The sequence below is a fragment of the Eleutherodactylus coqui genome, chromosome 12 (assembly GCF_035609145.1).
Source record: "Eleutherodactylus coqui strain aEleCoq1 chromosome 12, aEleCoq1.hap1, whole genome shotgun sequence".
NCBI classification, from domain to species: domain Eukaryota; kingdom Metazoa; phylum Chordata; class Amphibia; order Anura; family Eleutherodactylidae; genus Eleutherodactylus; species Eleutherodactylus coqui.
The window spans coordinates 121,782,949-121,804,546 of NC_089848.1; the positions used below are offsets into that span (position 1 = coordinate 121,782,949).

General features: G+C 46.8%; 1 protein-coding gene across 1 annotated transcript in view; it reads right to left on the reverse strand.

Annotated features, from left to right (window-relative positions):
• Positions 1-9,867: 9,867 nt before the first annotated feature.
• The window catches only part of HACD1 (3-hydroxyacyl-CoA dehydratase 1), a 68,268-nt gene continuing 56,537 nt past the window's right edge, over positions 9,868-21,598 (reverse strand). Inside the window, exons 6-7 of the mRNA XM_066585778.1 lie at positions 15,131-15,309; positions 9,868-10,961 (exon numbers count right to left, since the gene is read on the reverse strand). Coding sequence (XP_066441875.1) covers positions 10,879-10,961; positions 15,131-15,309 — 262 coding nt within the window. The 3' untranslated portion in view covers positions 9,868-10,878. The remainder of the gene's footprint in view (positions 10,962-15,130; positions 15,310-21,598) is intronic.

Below are 21,598 nucleotides of genomic sequence, written 5' to 3' on the forward strand. Positions count from 1 at the left end.
CGGCCTCATTGAAATGAATGGGCAAGATCGCAAAAAGAATGGACATACTGTGATTTTATTTTAACGCTGCATCACAAAAGTTAAAACATCGCACACGTGCATGGAGCCGTTTGAAGCCATTGGCATTATAACTTAGCGATTTCTCGCAGCCTCTCAGCACTGGGAAATTGTGCGATTCCCTCACGAGTGTGAAGCCACCTTTAGGGGATTTGAAAAGATGTGTTGCTGGCACCGTCTACCCTCTGAACAATGGGCTGAGTGCTTAACTCCAGGACTTTCAGGCAAAGCCATGGAAGCATACGTAGCTCTCCCCAAGGAGCAGGATGGTGACTATGAGGCCATCAAGGCAGCCTTACTCTGCAAGTACAGCCCCACTTCAGAGGTGTAATGCTAAAAGTTCAGAACCCTGCGACTCAGATCCCTGGATGGCTACATTGACCTGGCAGATTGCCTGAATACTGTCTTCCAGCAGTGGACCCAGGGGCTGTCCATCAGGGCCTATGACGGCCAAAACAACCTGATAAAGAGGGAACAATTTCTGGAGGTCTGCCCGGAAAAGGTGCAACAGTTCATCTAGGACTGGGAGCCCAAGGATTTGGCGCAAGTAGCCCTGATCACCACCAACTAAGTTGCCAATCGGAAGCCAGACATGTGGAAATCCAACAGAACCAGCTGGAGAGGGGTAAGCAGAACAGTAACTCTGACAAACCCTCCGCCCATGTTCTGCTTCCTCTCTCCCCTCCAGGCCTCCTGCTGATACCACAGATGCGGTAAAATGGGCCATGTCAGCATCAACCGCCCACGATGGCGCCAGCTGTGCTGTTGGCGGATGGGTGTTCTGGAAGAAGCAACAAACCCCTGCAATCGGTCACCATGGGTGAGAACTTGACTGTGGATTTGCTGAACACAGGCACTGAGGTGGCCATCATCCGCCCTGAACTGGTGTCCCCCATGGACATCATTCCTGGAAGGACTATGACTGTGATGCAAATTGTGGACACCCACCCGATGGCCTGGGTGTATCTCGATTGGGATGCGGGGAGGGGAATGAAGGAAGTTGGGGATGGACCTTGGGGAAGTAATGGCAAGGACTTCCCGGTGAGCTATTCCTTCTGTGGACAGCTTCCCTGCTGAACTGTGTTCTTGGTTCCTTGCTCCAGCTTCTGTTCCTGAAGAGACTCTACCTAGTTTTCATTAATTAATCTGGCTATTTAAACCTCATCCTGGCATGCTTCCCTTGCGTGATTATTGAGCCTTTAGCCTTTAGTCAAGTTCCTGTTCCTACCTGCCTTCTGCCTTGCTGTATCTGCTGCTCCGTATATGACCCAGGCTTCCTCTGACTACACTGTTCCTGCTGAGTTGGCCACAACCTGAGGACTTCAATCCAGATCCTCTTCCTAACACAAAAACCTGTAATATGGCGGGCCTCAGTGATGTCACACCCACATGCGGTGTTGTTGAGGATCAACTGATACCTGTAACAGTGAGTGCCAACCCTAGGGAAGCATGTGATGCCATTGTGGATACCGTCCCTGTGAGGCCTGTATACCCCACCTCCAGGAGCGATGCGACGGGTAGTAGCCAGACCGAAATACACTCGGGTACAGAAGTGTGCCAGTCAGGAAGGACAGGGGGTGTGAACTCCCCCCCCCCCCCCAAGGCCCAGCTGGCATATTTGCTGCCACCCATAGCCAGAGTGCGCATAATGCAGGTACCACACTGCCTTCCGGACACTCAGCCTCCCCATCCAGCGGGACAGAGGATGGCCCTAAGTTGGTCCCAGAGGAGCCTGCTGGGATATCAACTGTAACGTCTTTTCAGGCTGTACCAAGCCAGGAGTTACAGGCTGCTGTGCATGATGATGCTACCCTGGGGGCATTGAGGGACCTTGCTGAGAAAAACCCCCTCCAAGTTGGACATGGAGAGGGTCTTCTGGGACCAAGGGAGATTGTACATGGAGATCCCCCCGTGCAACCCCCAGCAGGAGTGGCTGAGTAGAAGCAACTGATCGTGCCCTACCAGTTCAGGGCAGAGTTGCTACGGATCGCTCATGAAATACTGTTGGCTTGATACCTAGGGGTCGGTAAGACCAAAGCCCTGCTAGCCCACCTTTACTACTGGCCCAAGATGGGTACTGATTAAAGATGAGTGAGTATACTCGCTAAAGGCAATTGCTCGAGCGAGCATTGCCTTTAGCGAGTATCTCCCCCGCTCGAGACTGCAGGTTCGGGTGCCGGCAGCGGGCACGGAGCTGCGGGGGAGAGCGGGGCGGAACGGAGGGGAGGTCTCTCTCTCCCTCTCTCCCCCCCTGCTCGCCCCTGCTGACAGCCGCTACTCACTGCTCCCCCGCGCCGGCACCCGAACCTGCAGTCTCGAGCGGGGGAGATACTCGCTAAAGACAATGCTCGCTCGAGCAATTGCCTTTAGCGAGTATACTCGCTCATCTCTAGTACTGATGTAGCCAAATACGTGTCGAAGGGTGAAGAAGTTGGGGGCCTATCCCCAAGGCTCCCTTAGTCCCTTTTGCCAGTTATCGACGAGCCTTTCCAGAGGGTAGCTGTGGATCTGATCGGGCTCCTGGTCCTTCCCAGCAGCTCTGGGAAATGCTTCATCCTGGTGGTGGTTGACTATGCCACATGATACCCTGAGGCCATGGCCCTGTCCTCCATATGGGCCGAGAAGGTAGCTGACACCTTAATAGCCATTTTTCCGCTTGTAGGAATTCCCAGGGAGATGCTTACAGATCAGTGGCCCCAGTTCATGTCCAGCCTCATGTGATGCCACTGTACGAGAATGCAGGTGCAACATCTGGTAGCCAGCCTGTATCACCCCCACACTAATGGTCCATGTGAACAGTTCAATAGCTCCTTGAAGCAAATGCTGAGTGACACGGACGCAACTGGGAGCATTACCTCCCTCAACTGGTATTCACCTACAGAGAGGTGCCTCAGGCCTCATTGGGTTTCTCACCCTTTGAGCTCATGTATGGGAGGCGGGGACAGGCCCCCTGATTCTGGTAAGAGAAGCCTGAGAAGGAGAAGTACCCACCTCCAGTGTGTTCATCGTTGACTGCATCGTGCTCCAGTGTCCCAATCCTGTGAACTACAAGGTCACAATCGCAGGTTCAGGTGGCCCGCAGGTTTCTCCCTATCCCTGGCAGGTGCGGCCTCCAGCCATCTGATGTCCTATGTGTGTGTCAGATGGGTGATGCCTGACACTGTTCCCTATGTCAGCACGGTGGCTGACACTCTATTTCCCTGGTGTGAGTACACTTGGAATAGCTATGGTTACCATCTGTCTGCATGTGAGCTCTGGGTGGGGTTCCTGTTATATGTTGTATGCATAACTTGGTATTTAGGTGTAAACTGTGACATGTGTTATGTCTGTGCTGGTGGCCAGACATGTGCTTCACGTGCTGTCCTGTTCTGTGTTCAGTGTGTGTGAACAGTGTCATGTTCTGTGGGTTTTGTGCACTTCTCCAGGTTTCTAATCAGGGATAGCTAGGTCCCAGATGAAGATAGTGGGGCCAACCATATTGGGACAAGCCGCCCGCTTTTAGGCAGGGGCTCCCCACTTTCCCTGATTAGAGAGGGACAGGGGTCCTTCCATCTCAGCTTAGAGAGGTGCAATTTGTTAGTGCAAATGCTGAGGGAATGTTAGCAGTTTTAAAAGGATGACCTGTTTCTGTGTGGACTATAGGAGGTTGAATGCGATCACAGTGTCCGGCGCTTATCCGATGCTTCGCATTGATGAGCTGTTGGACAGACTGGCAAGTGCCTGGTACCTCACCATAATGGGTTTGAGCCGTGGGTATTGGCAAATACCCATGACCTGGGAAGCACAAGAGAGGTCAGCTTTCATCATGCCATTTGAACTCTACGAGTTCAAGATAATGCCCTTTGGCATAAAGAATGCTCTGGCTACTTTCCAGCGCTTGGTGAATCAGCTTCTTGAGGGGCATGTGGAGTATGCCGTTGCATACTTAGACGACATTGCCATTTACACTTGGGAGGAACACTTGGAGCACCAGTCACAGGTGCCTAGGTGGATCTAGGCAGCAGGTCTCACCATCAAGCCTGGGAAATGCCAGATCTGCACACAAAAGGTACAGTACCTAGGGCTCTGTGTAGGCAGTGAAACACTGAAGCCAGATCCTGGGAAGGTAGATGCCATCTGGGCCTGGTCTAGTCTCAAAACTAAGAAGCAGGTTATGTCCTTCTTGGGTACCGCTGGGTACTACCGTACGTTTGTACCAAACTACAGTGCCCTGGCCTCACCGGCCTGACAAGGAAAAATCTGCCTCAGGTGGTGAGCTGGACCCCAGAATGTGAGCAGTCATTTGCAGCCCTAAATACTCCAGCACTCCGATCCTGTAGGCCCCAGACTTCACCCAGAGGTTTGTGGTGCAGACTGCTGCCAGCGCTTATGGCCTTAGCGCCATCCTCAGCCAGGTAAATGAAAAGGGAGAACACCCTGTGCTTTACCTCAGCTGGAAGCTCCTGCCTACAGAGTTGGCATATGCCATCTTTGAGAAAGAATACTTAGTCATAGTCTTGGCCCTACAGAAGTTACAGCCGTAGCTATACAGGCATAACTTTACAGTAGTCACAGATCACAACCCTCTCAGCTGCTTGAACCGTGTGGTCAGAGAAAATGACTTTTCTCTGACTACATGGTCTCTTTTCTTTTAAGCCCTTCCCCAAAAATCACTCTGGAGGTTGCCTGCATCCCATCGCTTTCAATGGGGCTGGCACTGCTGCAATGGGATGGCATTGCGGTCCTTTGCCACAGCTGTGGCAGTTGATTCCTTCATCCCCATGGGGAGTCCCCTTTTCACTGAGCAGTGCGACAGGGCGCGTGCAAAAAAATGCTCTGACTTCGCCCTCAAACAGAAAGGATTGTAAAAAGTGCACAACCCCTTTAAGCTAGCCATAGACATAATTATTAGGATTAATGATGAATGACATAATCTTCCTGCAAATTTTTTGTGGTCATTAATTGTAAATGATGAAATTGTATCTTGAAGTTTATTACCTCCTTACCAAGTCGTGAGTCTCTCATGGGGAGTCATTCAAAGCTCCCTCTCTTCAAATTAGCAGAATGCTAGTGTAATACAGGTGTATGCGAATTTACATGTGCGTTTGTCACTCCTGTTCGTACAATGGGCATTGTGTTTTTGCGCATGCCTCTGCGTGTTTTACTGTACTTTTTGCGCGCACCAATCATATGCATTTTTATATGCAAAAAACACGCAACCATGCTCCCATTGATTGCAATGGGCAATTAGTCTAATTAGTTCATTAACAGAAAATGGCCGTTACTTACTGGGTGAGGAGTGCATATAGATGCATGCAGGTGAGGCATTTATATTACTGCAGGGACCCACTACAACGCAAGGAACCGTGAAGTGGTTAGTGGGCCAACATCCAACCAATGCCTTGCATTTATTATCTATCATTCACATGCAGTGTGGCATTAAGACTCCAGGGGGAGCCCAGGGTGGCAGTACCAATGTGGTTCACTGATGGAAATGCAGGGCAACCCCGAATTATCATGGCGTCATTAATAGGTTGCTGGTCCGCATGGTGAACTACATATATCAGAATGGTCTGGCACCCTGTATCCACTATGTGTGGGATTGTACACCAATCATCCACCCCCCTCATTATCAGGAGGCAGTGTGAGTGGGTGTCCTATCGGTGCCCTCACAGGTGTTATTGGCTCCTCCATTTGGTAGTCAGATACCTGCATGGTGAGAGGAGGACACATCTATATGTACTCCACACCCAGTAAGTAACGGACATTTTCTGTGATTGTTTTTAATTTTTTGTTTCCCCTTCTGTGACACAATTAGTTAATTAAGTGCTATTTTCCTGCACACATACACAGTTAAATAGAGCATGCTGTGTAGGTTTTTGTGCGACCGAAATACACACGCAAAATATGTGCATGTGAACTAACCCATTGAAATAGTATCATACAATTGGAAGGGACCTCCAGGGTCATCGGGTCCGACCCCCTGCTCAGTGCAGGATCACTAAATTATCCCAGACAGATACTTGTCCAGCCTTTGTTTGAGCACTTCTATTGAAGAACTCCCCACCTCCCGTGGTAACCTGTTCCACTCATTGATCCCCTCACTGTCTAATATCTAATCTGTGTCTCCTCCCTTTCAGTTTCATCCCATTGCTTCTAGTCTTTCCTTGCGCAGATGGGAATAGGGCTGATCCCTCTGCACTGTGACAGCCCTTCAGATATTTGTAGACGCTATTAAGTCTCCTCTCAGCCTTCTCTTCTGCAAGCTCAACATTCCCAGATCCTTTACCCGTACCTCATAGGACATGATTTGCAGACCGCTCACCATCTTGGTAACTCTTCTCTGAACTTGCTCCAGTTTGTCAATGTCTTTTTTAAAGTGGGGTGCCCAGAACTGGACACGGTATTCCAGATGAGGTCTGACTAAGGAAGAGTAGAGGGGGATAATGACCTCACGTGATCTAGACTCTATGCTTCTCCTAATACATCCCAGAATTGTGTTTGCCTTTTTGGCTGCTCCATCACATTGTTAACTCATGTTCAGTCTATGATCTATTAGTATACCCAAGACTTTTTTCACATGTGCTGGGTTCTATTCACTGTATATTGTGCATGCAGAATGCTGCACAAATATGCCCCTGTGGCATAGGCCTAAATCCACTTTTTTGTGGTCCAGTTCATGGGGGAGTATTGTGAATATTGGTACTTTTGGCAATTATCACCTGTCACGTAATACAAATTAATTTACAGGAGAAAAATTGTTTATGTTGGGGTAAAATATCTTTTCATGTATCCCCCTTCCCACCAAGAAATCTCATTTAATAAAAAATAATATTTGAACACTCATTATATTGTAAATTCAGCAAGTTGTCAAAAAGCCAGACCCAGCGCTATATCTCATTACTGGTTGTTCTATATTGATATAACAATAGCGTACTTGAATAGGAAGCAGCAGATGTGCTACACGATGGTATAGCGCACAGGCGCAGTACATGGATTTCAAGATTGTGTTGTGACCCCTGTCAGAGAGAGATAGTAAAACCTAATTGAAGAGTAACATGTAAGAAGCAGAAATCCACTTACCACATCTCTAAAAGTGCTATGGGACCGCTGCTATGACTAAAGCAAGGAAACGTAAGTTCTGATAGTACGGCCTATGTGAAAGTGTAGTGGAAGTGGCCTTTTTATCCTCCAATATGGGCAGACTATACATCCAGGATGTCATCTACAGTTGTCTACAGGAGATTCAAGTACCAATCCACGTTGGGCCTCCTTCGAGTACACTTTTGCTTCATAATGACTCCAAAAGTATGTCAGTAGCATTTAGAGAACCAGAGTTACATCCATTTGAAGTAGGGTTGGGAATAGTGAAGTTACAGCTGTCACTTTTTAGTCAGTGAGCGCAGAGGAGAGAGGGATGGGGAGAGGTGCAGGAGTAGGCAACAGAGAAGATTTATGATTCTCCTATATATCTCCCTGTCCCAGGGGAGAGGTGGCATGAATTTTTATTCATATTATCCCCCAAAACCAATCAAAGAGCATATTTACGCACATATGGAAGAAAAGGAGTGAAATGATGAGGACTGGCTTATCTAATCAGCCCTTTACACCCTATGACCCCGCAGATGCTGCTGTCATTGCTGACTGTGGCATCCAAACGTTTTTACAGTATAAAATGTTAACTTTTATTCCTGTTTCAGAATCGTGATGAGCCGTAAATAAAAGTAACATATTTATACCACTTGGTGAACACCATCAAACACATCCCAAAAAACAACGGTGAAATAGCTTTTTTTCCATTTCCCCCAAGATGGCATTGCCTGTTTACATGCCTCATTAGGGTATATGAACGGCATACAGCAGGGTCTCTGTAAGAGTGGCTCCCTTCCTGGAAGGCCTTTTGCTTCCTGTTATTATAGGATGGCCATTCAATAATGCTACATTTAGAAAAAGTACTATAGGGGAATAGTCAGGCTAGCCGCAGCTTCCCCTAGCAAATCAGCTGTTTGCCAGGAGTGCCGAGAGCGGAACTAACTGATTGCTCCAAAGCCTCACACTCTAAAAGGAGTTGTATATCTTGGCACAACCCCTTTAACCCCTTGAGTGGCACGCCCGGAAAATTTCCGGGACGAGCTCCACTGCCCATAGTGATATACCCCGGAAGATTTCCGGGCTATGTATCACTATGGGAGCTGCAGAGCACAATGCCACAAGCTGTGACAGTGTGCTCTGCCTGCACAGACCCACACAGAGCAGTGCAAGGGCTTTGAAAAACCAGCAGAAGATATTGCCGATATGTCGGCAATCTCCTGCTTTGTTTACAGGTTGCCATAGAGACCATCGGCTTGTCAGAAGCAAGCCGATGGTCTCTGTGGCAGGGAGAGCTGGTTGTTAGCTGTCAGAGGACAGCTAGGTACCTGCTCTTACAGCAGAGATCAGAGAAAACCTCCGATCTCTTCTGTGTTAACCCTTTACATGCTGCAGTCTATGTGACTGCAGCATGTTAAGGGCTGTCACTGCAGCATGTAAAGGGCTGTAACCATCGGACCCCCGTAATGTGATCAGGGGTCTTGATGGATCCCTGTGGAAGTCCCCTAAAAGGACAAAAATAAATAAATAAATAAATTTAAAAAAAAGTTTAAAAATTATAAAAAAAATTATAAAAACACTTGTCTCCCTTTACTTTGTAAAAAATCAAAAATACAATCACACATGTGGTATCCATGTGCGTCGTAATGACCCAGAGAAGGAAGTTAGTACACTATTTAACCCCTTAATGACATGGCCCCTTTTTTTCTTTTTTCCCCATTTTTTTTTCCTCCCCCCTGTTTAAAAAATCACAACTTGTCCCGCAAAAAACAAGCCCTCACATGGCCGTGTCAATGGAAAAATGAAAAAGTTATGGCTCTTGAGACGCAACTGCAAAATTAGTTGAAATTCAATGATTAGACCATTTTAAAAAACCTGCCCTGGTGGGCACGACAGGGTGGTAGGAAACCCGCCACTCAAGGGGTTAAATAATAAATACGAATGCCAAACGTGTCTGAACCATAGAGACAGACCATGCAACTAATGTGGTCAACCTGGACAGAAGGAGCCCAAACCAGGATGGCTGGCGGGTGGTAAGAACATTTGTAAAGACCTCCTCTCCTTAGGCTGTACAAACAATGGTGTGGGGAATAAACCCAAAGATCTTGGAAAAGCAATGGAAGCAAACAAGAACCAAGTGGTCATATCCTCGGTAGTTAGGGGTGTGGTACTGTTAACCCGGACCAGTAAGGAACCCTATTTTAATCTTCGCTTATGTGTTGGGGTGCCGTAACCCCCATTATAACATGCTGACTTCAATTGTTGGAGTGTATGTTCTGTTTTAAGTGCTGTCCCTTTAAGCACTTGTGAAACTGGTTCTCTAAGGCTAGAGGAGCGTAAGCAGGGGAGGTGTTTCTGGTGTCTAGCACCTAGAAAGAGTTGGAGAAGAATGCAACCCCCCCCCCCCCCAGGGTGAGGATTACTCTCGGCACAGTTGGTGGCCTTCTCCTCAGCTTTCCACCAGCGTTGCTGTTGACAATGAAATGTTGTGTGTGCCCGCATTGCAAATGTGGTCAACTGATGGGACCAGTGAGCTTTGCCAGCCGAGGAGAAGAAGCCAACAATTTCGGGCCATCATTGCATTGCCAATGTACTTGAGGTATGTGATGGCATCCCCCATGTCCATTCCACCTGCAGTCCACCGACCCTGGAGGGGTATTTCAATATGAGCCCCTCACTTCACTGTGATTAGTCATTTTGTAAAATAAAGATGTCTTTGGCATATACACCGAGGCTCATGTATTAATTTGGCACAGTTGCATCGGTAAGTTTATTCAGATTTTGTCAAAAACTGTTGCATTTTTGCAACGCATTTCTGACATATCCCAACTTTTGACAAGATCATAAAAAGAACACATTGTACAGAATACACCACTGATACCTTGGCCCAGTTGTGTGAGATCTCGATGGCACCTACTTTCTTAAAGGAGCTATCCGGGCTCAGACAGGGGGAATAACATACAAAAAGCCATACTTGCTTCTTCCGGCTCCACTGGTCTTAACCTCCGGCTGCAGAATGATGACATCCACACAATAGGACTACTAACCACTGCAGCTAATTACTGGCTGAAGGGAGCCGGCGATTGGCTGCATATGGCACACGCTCCTGGCATGGGTAACATCACCACTGGCTTGCTGAAACCAGAAGTGGAGAGCAGCATCGGCAGAACGGAAGTGGCTGGGGCGAGTATGGCTTCTCTTGTTACTCCACCATTCTGAGCTCGTTTGAAGAAAGTTCTGCTCTACGGTTAACTCCTTCAATTAGTGATGATTGAGACTGAAGCCATCTTGACCTCCAGCTTCATATTAACACCAGGCCATTATGTTTTTCATATAGTAATCCATTTATAATAATGGATATAGGGGCATCCGGTAGCTGTAGGGTGTGCAGAGGTAACATTTACAGCCGGTCCCTGGTTATATGGAGGGATAGGTGAAATTTCAGCTTTCAGATTTGCTGAGATGTGGTCAATATAGATATACAGTACAAAAATAAAGAAACGCTTCAATCTGTGTTGCTTCACTCTTTCTTTCTATAAAAAGCTCACAATGCACCTTGTGTACTCGGTGAAGCATGAGTCAGTGTCATCCTGATTGGAACCTATAAAAAAAGAAGGGTACAAGACAGAATGTGAGATCGGAAGACAGAGGTCATATGAGGTTATCCAGGATATTAAACCAACAGGCCCTTTGCTGCTCGTTGACTCAAAGTCTGGTTGTAAGATGAGAGTCCTGCAGATTGTGCTCTTGGGGTTAATCGTCCTTTTCAACAAAGACTTCTCCGTACAGAACTTTTCTTCTTTGACGAAGCATGTGGAAGTATAGCTGGGGAAACACTAAAAGGGAAAAATACGGATTTAGGCAAAAAAACATTTTGAGATGTAATACCAATAAATATAGTCATACTATTATATAGGATCCTGAGGGAGAATCAGCCGGATGGTCAGGAGGTCGTTAGTTTTTAGATCACTGTGGGTTTATGCCTATACCTGCCACTTCAGAGACTATTAGGAGAGCCGGCGTGGGCCATCCAATATGGGAAAGAAAACGCTTTGGCTTTTGTTGCAGAAGGCTGGACTTTTCTATGTGACACTATGATCAGGATGGGATTTGATAAGGTTTATATTGGTTGGGTTACACCTTTGTATTACCACGCTTTGGCCAGGATTTGATATCTATTGTAGACTGAGACACGGCTGTCCTGTTTCAGCTTTATTGTTTGGTCAGGAAAGGTATCGTTTCTCCTTAGGGAGAGCATCTAGAAGGTGCATTAAGACTTATAGGGCCATGCAGGCTCCTCTGGGAAATATGCAAATAGAAATATGGAACAATGGTTCTACAGCACCACCTATTGGAAGGTAGCATTCCTGCAAGCCAATGTCAGACCTTGTAACAAAGACTGGGAATATAAGCCAAAGCCAGAATCTTCTCCAGAAGGAAAAGATAACCGTGTACAGACAGACTGGTTCTGGATGACTGTCCCTCATCCATGTGCAGTAGGTTTTTGGCTTGGCTGGTGACAGGGTCAGATTGTGGCTCTGAAGAAGAAGAAAATATCATAATGTGTTGATATTATGTAGTTTTTTTGGGGTCACATTAGTCCATCGCTTTGGGGGTTTCTGCTATTTTAAAGTAGTGGTTCACTATTAGGCCTTCAGATTAATTGGAATGAATCTGCATTTATTAAAAATGTACCTCTTCAGGGAGGCATACCAAATCCCCTGACCTAGCCCCCCGCCCCTCCCTATGGCTCCCCACACCTTCCTCCCTGCCTATCACATACGACCTCTATCCCCGCCCCTCCCTATGGCTCCCCATACCTTCCACCCTGCCCATCACATACGACCTCTACCCCCACCCCTCCCTATGGCTCCCCACACCTTCCGCCCTGCCTGTCACATACGACCTCTATCCCCGCCCCTCCCTATGGCTCCTCACACCTTCCACCCTGCCTATCACATAGGACCTCTACCCCCACCCCTCCCTATGGCTCCTCACACCTTCCACCCTGCCTATCACATAGGACCTCTACCCCTGCCCCTCCCTGTGACTCCCCACACCTTCCACCCTGCCTATCACATACGACCTCTACCCCCGCCCCTCCCTATGGCTCCCCACACCTTCCACCCTGCCTATCACATACGACCTCTACCCCCACCCCTCCCTAAGGCTCCCCACACCTTCCACCCTGTCTATCACATATGACCTCTACCCCCACCCCTCCCTATGGCTCCCCACACCTTCCGCCCTGCCTTTCACATACGACCTCTACCCCCGCCCCTCCCTATGGCTCCCCATACCTTCCACCCTGCCCATCACATACGACCTCTACCCCCACCCCTCCCTATGGCTCCCCACACCTTCCGCCTTGCCTGTCACATACGACCTCTACCCCCGCCCCTCCCTATGGCTCCCCACACCTTCCACCCTGCCTATCACATACGACCTCTACCCCCGCCCCTCCCTATGGCTCCCCACACCTTCCGCCCTGCCTGTCACATATGACCTCTACCCCTGCACCTCCCTATGGCTCCCCACACCTTCCACCCTGCCTATCACATACGACCTCTACCCCCGCCCCTCCCTATGGCTCCCCACACCTTCCGCCCTGCCTGTCACATATGACCTCTACCCCCGCCCCTCCCTATGGCTCCCCACACCTTCCGCCCTGCCTGTCACATATGACCTCTACCCCTGCACCTCCCTATGGCTCCCCACACCTTCCGCCCTGCCTGTCACATATGACCTCTACCCCTGCACCTCCCTATGGCTCCCCACACCTTCCACCCTGCCTATCACATACGACCTCTACCCCTGCCCCTCCCTATGGCTCCCCACACCTTCCGCCCTGCCTGTCACATATGACCTCTACCCCTGCACCTCCTTATCACCCCACCCCGCTTGCCTTCTAATAACTGATTTCCACATGAAATCCCCTACTGCCTGTGTTCCCCTGTGCCTCACTCCTCCCCTCCCTTGCACCTCCTGTATCACCTCCACCCCAATAGTTTCAAACTGATTGTACCTCACATTGTAATTGTTGTATTGTTTGCATTTATCCATGCCTGCGGAATAGGTTGGCGCAATACAAATAAAGATTATTATTATTATTTATTCCTCTTGATGATTTAAATCTTTTATCTTTTCTTGAAAAACCCGCTATTGTTCTATTCATGTGAGCCTTTAAATATATATAATATATTCACAAATGTTAATCATTTAATTAGGCATAATATGGTTTTGTTAGTGGAAAAGGTTGGGCCCTGGAAAAGCTCATATAGTACCGTGTAAAGGTTTGTAGACAGTTGTGGAAAAATGAAGTATAGGAAGGATTCTTGTCACTAATTGGCTTCAAATTAATTCTGCAGCAGGACAACAACCCCCAACATCCAGCCAATGTCATTAAGTGTAAGGAAGAACAAGGAGTCCTGGAAGTGCTGATTTGGCCCAACATAGCCCTGATCTCATCATCATCCAGTCTGTCTGGGATTACATGAAAAGACAGAAGGATTGGAGCGAGCTGACATCCAAGATTTGTGCTTAGTTCTCCAAGATGTCTGGAATAACTTCCCTGCTGAGTGCCTTCAAAAACTGTGTGCAGGTGTACCGAGGAGAACTGATGCTGCTGCGAAGGCAAAGGGCGTCACACTGAATACTGATGGGATTTACATTTCTGTTTTGTTACTTTGCATTTAGTTCATTGACTAAGAACTATTTACACTTCTGTTTTTGGAAGCATCCTTACTTGTAGCCTTTTTTCCACTCCTGCCTAAAACATTTACAAAGTATTGAACATTTATTCTTGTTTTAGCAAATACTTTATAGCCCATGAAATAACAATTCAATGTTTTCCTTAGAACTCTAAGGCCTCCTGTCCACGGGCAATTCTTCATTGTGTTACCCGCGGCGATAATCCATGGAACGCTTTCCGTAGGATAACTATGGAAAGCGCAGCCCGATGTACACGAGCGGAAATCCACAGCAATTTTCCGCTTGCGTTTAAAATTCGCGGGATGCCACGATTTTCCGTGATTAATCTATCATAATGATAGGTTCATCGCGGAAAATTGCGGTGACTTTTAGTGTTCTCCCGCAGCGGAAATCCGCTTGCGTTAAAACGCAACGCCCGTGGACGCCTTAGTTGGGCCTTCCTCAATTGTTATTCCTGAATATTTATGAATACAATAACAGGGTGTTACCATCCTGAAGGATGCCCCCCTACAACGTGTTACACAGCAGACGTAGACCCACTGTGCGGTGCGCTGTGAATGAAAACAGGCAGACCCTGGTTTAGGTCGAACTTTGCCAAAAATTCAGCTTGGCACGAACCCGAATCTTGGGTGGCTCATCACAGCCGAACCCACTAAAAGTCTTGTCCTTTTTTCTTCTTCTTCTTTTTTGCTTCTTTTAAAAAGAAGCAGCAATCAAACAAAACCTCATCAATATGACGGGCCGAGGTCATGACAGGCAGAGTTCGGGAAACCTGGGTAATCAAACTGGGAAAGAAGCAGATTCTGAAAACCTTCACTGAAACACTAGGAACTTGGGAACGGGAAAACTGTGTGTGTGCTCGTCGTTAGGGGAACTGAGTGAACAAGAAGCGGACGGAAGAATAGTCCAATTTCTGCCACACTGTGGAACGGGAAGATGGCGGTGCCTGTAGCCAAGGAAGGAGGCAGCTGTGAAGAGGTGCCACTGGCTGCAATCGATGGGCATAATAGGGCCTACTACTGTCTGCACGGATTGGACGATGCCAGAGGGTACAGGGACACACCTACAACTGGTAACATCCAATGTATTCATTTCCAGGAGGAATAACACAACACAGAGTTCTAAAAAAGGAGGCTCCAAGATTATTATTTCATGTGCTACACAATTATTGAAGCAGACGAGTCAGGAGGGGCGGCAGCTGCTCCTTAACAGCAATTCAACAAGTTCTGTCAAGTTCGGTACATTTTCCTGCAGCCAGGTCGGTACCTGACGGGCGTATTTTGGAATGACTTACGTGGTACATAAAAACACATGACAGCGATGAGAAAGTAGTAGTAGTCGAATGACACGTTGTATTTGTTTGGAAGCCTCAGCGAGTACATCCCGGTCTTCCGCACATACGGTAAAGCAGCATAAATTGTTAAGAGTTCACCAGCTACGCCGAGAGGATACAATACAATAAATAAATTATACCTGCGGAGGGGAAGAAAGCAGAGAATAGCATCAGACGTAATACAGCCTTCAGAATGGTGAAGATCTGTGCCGGCGCGCAGGACGCATGCAGAGTAATGCGCAGGAATCCTACAGTAGCCTTCCATCACATCTGCTCATTGATTTGGTCTCACATTATATTTGTGCAGCGGTCTATGTACTCTGATACTAATGGTTCTATTATAGTCACAGCGGGGCGCCGACATATCGGGGTTGGGGGGCTGTTGTGTTTTATTTACCTGCTCATTGTGAAGAGAGCAAAATGAAGAAGAGAGACCCGGGTTTGATGACTTGTATGCACTACTTTAGCATGAACCTGAGGACATTGTGCCGGTCATACCGCTAGCGTTGTCTGTGTTCGAGGGACAAAATTAGCGCAACCCAATGATGAATATGGCACATTTCTACATTTTCCAGTGCGTGTAACACTTTACCGAGGATATACGTTTCACAGAGGAATCTCAAGCAGTTGGTACAAGACCCCTGGGTAAAGTGACCAGGCGTTCCATTTTAGGCGGGGCAGTCCCACTTTCGTAACCTGTGTCCCGCTGTCCCTGGGGCCCCTTAGTGGGACAATCTTTTGTCCTGCTTTCAGCATATCTGTCCCATCGGTTCACCATGAAAGGGATCACCAGCCGGGGTGCTGCGGCTCCCTGCCTGGTAATCACTCAATGATGCTGCTACGGGTGCACATACTGACGGCAGTGTGTGCATCCAGGAACCTCCTCCCCTGACCTCTCCTCTGTGGTTCTGCAGGAGGAGAGGGGAGAACGAGTCCGGGTGTGCATCGACAAGCAGAGGAGCAGCGGCACTTTGAGGACAAGGAGGAGGTAAGTCTATTGGTCTCTGGGGGGGGGGGCTATAAATACTGGAGCTACTTTGGAGGTTACTATTACTACTAGTGCCAATATGGGGGTCACTATTACTTCTGGGGCTGATATAGGAGGGAGCGTTATTACTACTGGAGCTATTGTGGGGGTCACTATTATTACTGGGGCCAATATAGGGGACACTATTACTACTATGGCCAATATAGACGACACTATTACTACTGGGGCCAATATAGGGGACACTATTATTACTGAGGCCGATATACGGGACACTGTTACTACTGGGGCAGATATATGGGTTTCAAAATTACTACTGGGGTCACTGTGGGGATCACTATTACTACTGGGGCCAATATAGGGGAAACTATTACTACTATGGCCAATATAGACGACACTATTACTACTGGGGCCAATATAGGGGACACTATTATTACTGAGGCCGATATAGGGGACACTGTTACTACTGGGGCAGATATAGGGGGTCACTATTACTACTGGGACCAATATAGGTGAAACTATTACTACTATGGCCAATATACAGGACACTATTACTACTGGGGCAAATATAGGGGACACTATTACTACCTGGGCTGATATAGGGGGTCACTATCACTACTGGGGTCACTGTGTGGGTCACTATTACTACTGGGGCCAATATAGGGGAAACTATTACTACTGAGGCCAATATAGGGGACACTGTTACTACTGGGGCAGATATAGGGGGTCACTATTACTACTGGGACCAATATAGGTGAAACTATTACTACTATGGCCAATATACAGGACACTATTACTACTGTGGCCAATATACAGGACACTATTACTACTGGGGCAAATATAGGGGACACTATTACTACCTGGGCTGATATAGGGGGTCACTATCACTACTGGGGTCACTGTGTGGGTCACTATTACTACTGGGGCCAATATAGGGGAAACTATTACTACTGAGGCCAATATAGGGGACACTGTTACTACTGGGGCAGATATAGGGGGTCACTATTACTACTGGGACCAATATAGGTGAAACTATTACTACTATGGCCAATATACAGGACACTATTACTACTGGGGCAAATATAGGGGACACTATTACTACCTGGGCTGATATAGGGGGTCACTATCACTACTGGGGTCACTGTGTAGGTCACTATTACTTCTGGGGCCAGTAAAGGGATGCGGATTTGTTGTCGAATCTGCGGCGAAGTTGTGGAACGCACCCTACAATAAATTGCTTTTTTACATACTTTCATTGGCGAAAACTATATAAGTTAGACAGTAGATGATATATACTGTACGTACAAATGGCGTAGAAAGGAAATACAACTTCTTACACATAAAATAAGGCTCCCGGTTATATTTACATGACGGATTCTGGCCCCGATTTTGGCGTAGATTTCTTGCCAAAATCCACATCCTTCACTTTGAATGGGAATCTGCGCCATTGCGTTCACAACGCGGATTTTCCACTGCAGATATTAAATCCACGTTGTGGGGGAAGAAAAAAAGGAGGGAACATGTTTCTTTTTAATGCGGATTCATGGCAATATACGCACCATGGATTTCTGCCGCGGTCTCAGAGGCAGAATCTGCATAGAAAAATAATTATCGGACGCCGCTGCGCGAATGTCCTCTTATACAGTCGCATCAATGAAACAATAAAGTTATGACTGCTAAAATCTAAGGCAAAACCGCGACAAAAACGGAAAAGAAGAAAAAAAAACTAGCTGGCTTTAAAGGCTCAAACAGGCCTGGTCATTGAGGGGTTAAAGAGGACTCAGCCACGAGGGAACAAGAATCCACAGAGCCGGGAGCTTCGGTAAAAGCAGCTGACTGCGATTCTCACATAAACTCTATAATCTTGTCAACTCCATTTGTAGCAGAACGAGGTGAAAACATCTCATTTTTCCTGCAGAGCCATTATGCCCACATTTCCGTGGCCCCCCGGTGGACGGCGCTTACCAGCCAACGACAGAACAGATTTAGAATATAGGTCAGCATTTCTCTGCTTTCATTGTGTTACTAAAAAGGATGGAAAACGCGTTCCTGAATCAGAACCCGCGCCATTGTTTGCACTTATAGAGGGTTCTGAATATTTTCCCTAAGGGGAAGCAGTCTTGTTGGGGCCTTAAAGTAGAATGTGAGGCCGAGGGGGTGTAAAACCATCACGTGGGCATTAATTCCGGTACTGATGACTTAAAATACCGGTGGCGATATTGCCAATTGGAGACAATGGCTTCAGCTCATCTACATGTATCTCCATATTGTGCTGGACTACAGGCTCGTGTGCGCGGCGGGATTACGGCTTTGCTTTGTACTGTACCATAATAGGGTTTCCATAGAGGTGCAGGAGCCCTACAATGTACCTCCGCATGCCTCAAAGTTTATACAAAGGTTAGTATGGAACAGGCTTGGAAGCCAAGCCCAATCCCTATAGGATGTCTTTGACAGCCAACACCTGGCTACAATCGGAGAAGACTCCGATCATGGCCGTTAACTATTTAGTTGCCGCTGTCAAGTCTGACAGCAGCATTTAAATCATCCCACAAAAGGAAGGGGCTCCCTTTGAATTCCAAATGGCTCCTCTGCAATGAGATCCAGAAGTTCCCTTCAGCTGTCATGGCAACCTGGGGCCTTGTTTTTCTGCCCATTAAGTCCTGCCTCTGGCACGTCTTAATAGAATGCCTGCAGAAATACAATATACAGTACTGCAATACTGAAGTGTTACAGGATACTGTTTAAGCAATCAAACGATCATAAATTCAAGTCATGGGGGACAAAAAAAAACCAAAACAAGTTGAATACATTTTTTTTCTACCATAAAAAATTATTAAAAGTTTAAAAAAAAACTTTTCCTTTAACAAAAAAATAAATAAAATTTATAAACAGGATTGGTATTACCGTAAAAGTCCAATGTATAGTAGTAATATATATATATATAAAAAACGCAGCAGGGAGGAGGACGGGGGACAAGGGACCCCCATTCTTGAGATCAGCCGGGATTTCAGCGGTTAAACCCCCGCGATCAGCAAGTTATCTTCTGTCCTGCAGATGGGGAATACCTTGTAATCATGGTAGAGCCCCTTCACTTTGTTGCAAATGGAATTCCCTGTCCACCTCCCAGTGTTCTCTTTCAGGGACGAGCTGCATTAGGGACTGCTTGAACAGGCCCATGATACAATCCCCCCCCGCCGCAGCCCTGCATGCCTCCAATTTTATTATTTCCAGTTCATGAGAAAATAGCATGTTATGTCCCACCAGATACGGCATTGGGGTATTCTCCCCTAGAAGCATGTGATTGGGTCACGCTGCATCTTTACCTCTCCGCTCAAAGTCCTACATTGTCCAAATAGTTTCCAAAGCTGCATACATTACACTTGGAATGCAATACTGGAGTTGAGTCCTATGAGGGCAAATATCATCATGGACGGGAGGTCCCTACTTGGGACCCCCCTCTATGAGCCAGAGTGGCTCCTGTTCTTGTGGACTCGATCCATCCATAAATTACATGGACGGCAATTCCTGCTGCAAGGAAAATGAGCTGCCCACCTCGGGGGGTTATGAATCCCTCTTGCGGCTCTAAGATTCAAGTTTCTGTGATCAGACATGCCCTTTAATAAAAGGGATTGTCCCACTAAATGAAATTAGCTCCCATCTATACAATCAGTGATTGGTGGGAGTCTGACAGTTGGGACCCTCACCGATCCCAAGGGTCTCGCATGGAGCAATGTTACGGCATGCGCACTGCCACTCCACTCATTTCATTGGGACTGCCGGAGATAGCCGAATTCAACTGCTTGGCTATCTATGGCCGTGCCTTTGAAATGAATGGAGCAGCGGTATGCATGTTTGACCACCCCTCCATTCATGTAAGGACCTTCGGGACCCACATTTTTAGGATTGGTGGGGGTCCGAGAGGTCAGACCCTCCCTGATAAGCTAGTTGTTCTCGGTGGATAGTGGAGAACTTTATTTGGGGGGACGTATCCTTTAAGGGGATAGAAGGAAAAATAAAGTCCCTGTGATTCTACCGCTCTGGATTTTTGGAACATGCCCAATAATACAGAATATTTCCTAATCTACCAGCTCTTCAGCCAAACTGATATAATAGAACATGGCCGGTCTGAGTGTGACCCAGCCTTCAGGCGGATGTAGACTGGGAGCGATTACTCCCCTTAGGTCCAGACAGCTGATCTTCCTCATCTGTGCTGCAGCATTTTGCGGAGCTACGTGAATCATCTTCCTCCTTGCTTGTCAACCCCCTCTGATGTTTCAACTGTCACCACTGTCAGCCCATCAACACCCGCGCAATAATCACTTAGTTCTGCTAATGTAGTTATATTATGGGCTTAGTTCTGGTGCTGTATTTATGTTATAAGCTTGCTTCTGGTGCTGTATTATATTATGAGCTTGGTATTGCTGTTTTTATGTTATGAGTTTGGTTCTAGTATTGTACCCTGTTCCTCCAAAAATAAGACAGGGTCTTATATTAATTTTTGCTCCAAAAGATTTAACTTTTTTACATGTATGGCTGCCTGGACACTATTCACATTGACTTTTTTATTAACTGTAAGTTGGGCTTAATTTTAGAGCAGGGTTTATAGTTCAAGCATCCTCAAAAATCTTAAAAAATCATTCTGCATCCTCAAAAATCCCAAAATATAATGTTAGGTCTTATTTTCAGGGTTAGGTCTTATTTTCAAGGAAACAGGGTATCTATGCACCGAGTTTGGTTCTGGGGCTGTATTTATCTTATGAGCTTAGTTATGGTGCTGTATATAGGTTATGATCTTGGTTCTGGTGCTGTATTTATTGTATGAGCTTGCTTCTGGTACTGTATTATATTATGAGCTTGGTATTGTTGTTTTTATGGTATGAGTTTGGTTCTAGTATTGTATCTATGCACTAAGCTTGGTTCTGATGTTGTATTTATGTTATGAATTTGGTTCTGGTGCTGTAATTATGTATTGAACTTAATTCTGGTGTAGTTATGTTATGAGCTCGGTTCTGGTACTGTATTTATTTACTGAGCTGTTCTGTTGTGGGTTTACTTTTCTCTTCCTGCTTTCTTCAGACTGCCTATCCCTGCCACTTTTTTCTTATGACAGTGGGACCTAAGTCCGGGACTGCGATAGAATAACTCCATCCTTATCCTAATGCTGCCCCATCAGTGGTAAGTTACGGTACCAGGCAGATCTCGGCTCATCATGGATTAATATTCTTATATTTCTATATTCTGTTAAGCTTTTAAATCCTTTTTTGAAAAAAAAATGTGAAGGAAAAAATGCAAAATGCAAAGTAGAATCGCTGATGGGAAGGAGGCCTAATTGATTTACAAACACAGGGAGGTGCAATCTGGTGCAGCAGAGACTCCAGTGACAAATATGTCAGGATGGGACTGTGTGATTCCTACAATCTGTCCTCCTCTAACAAGATGACATG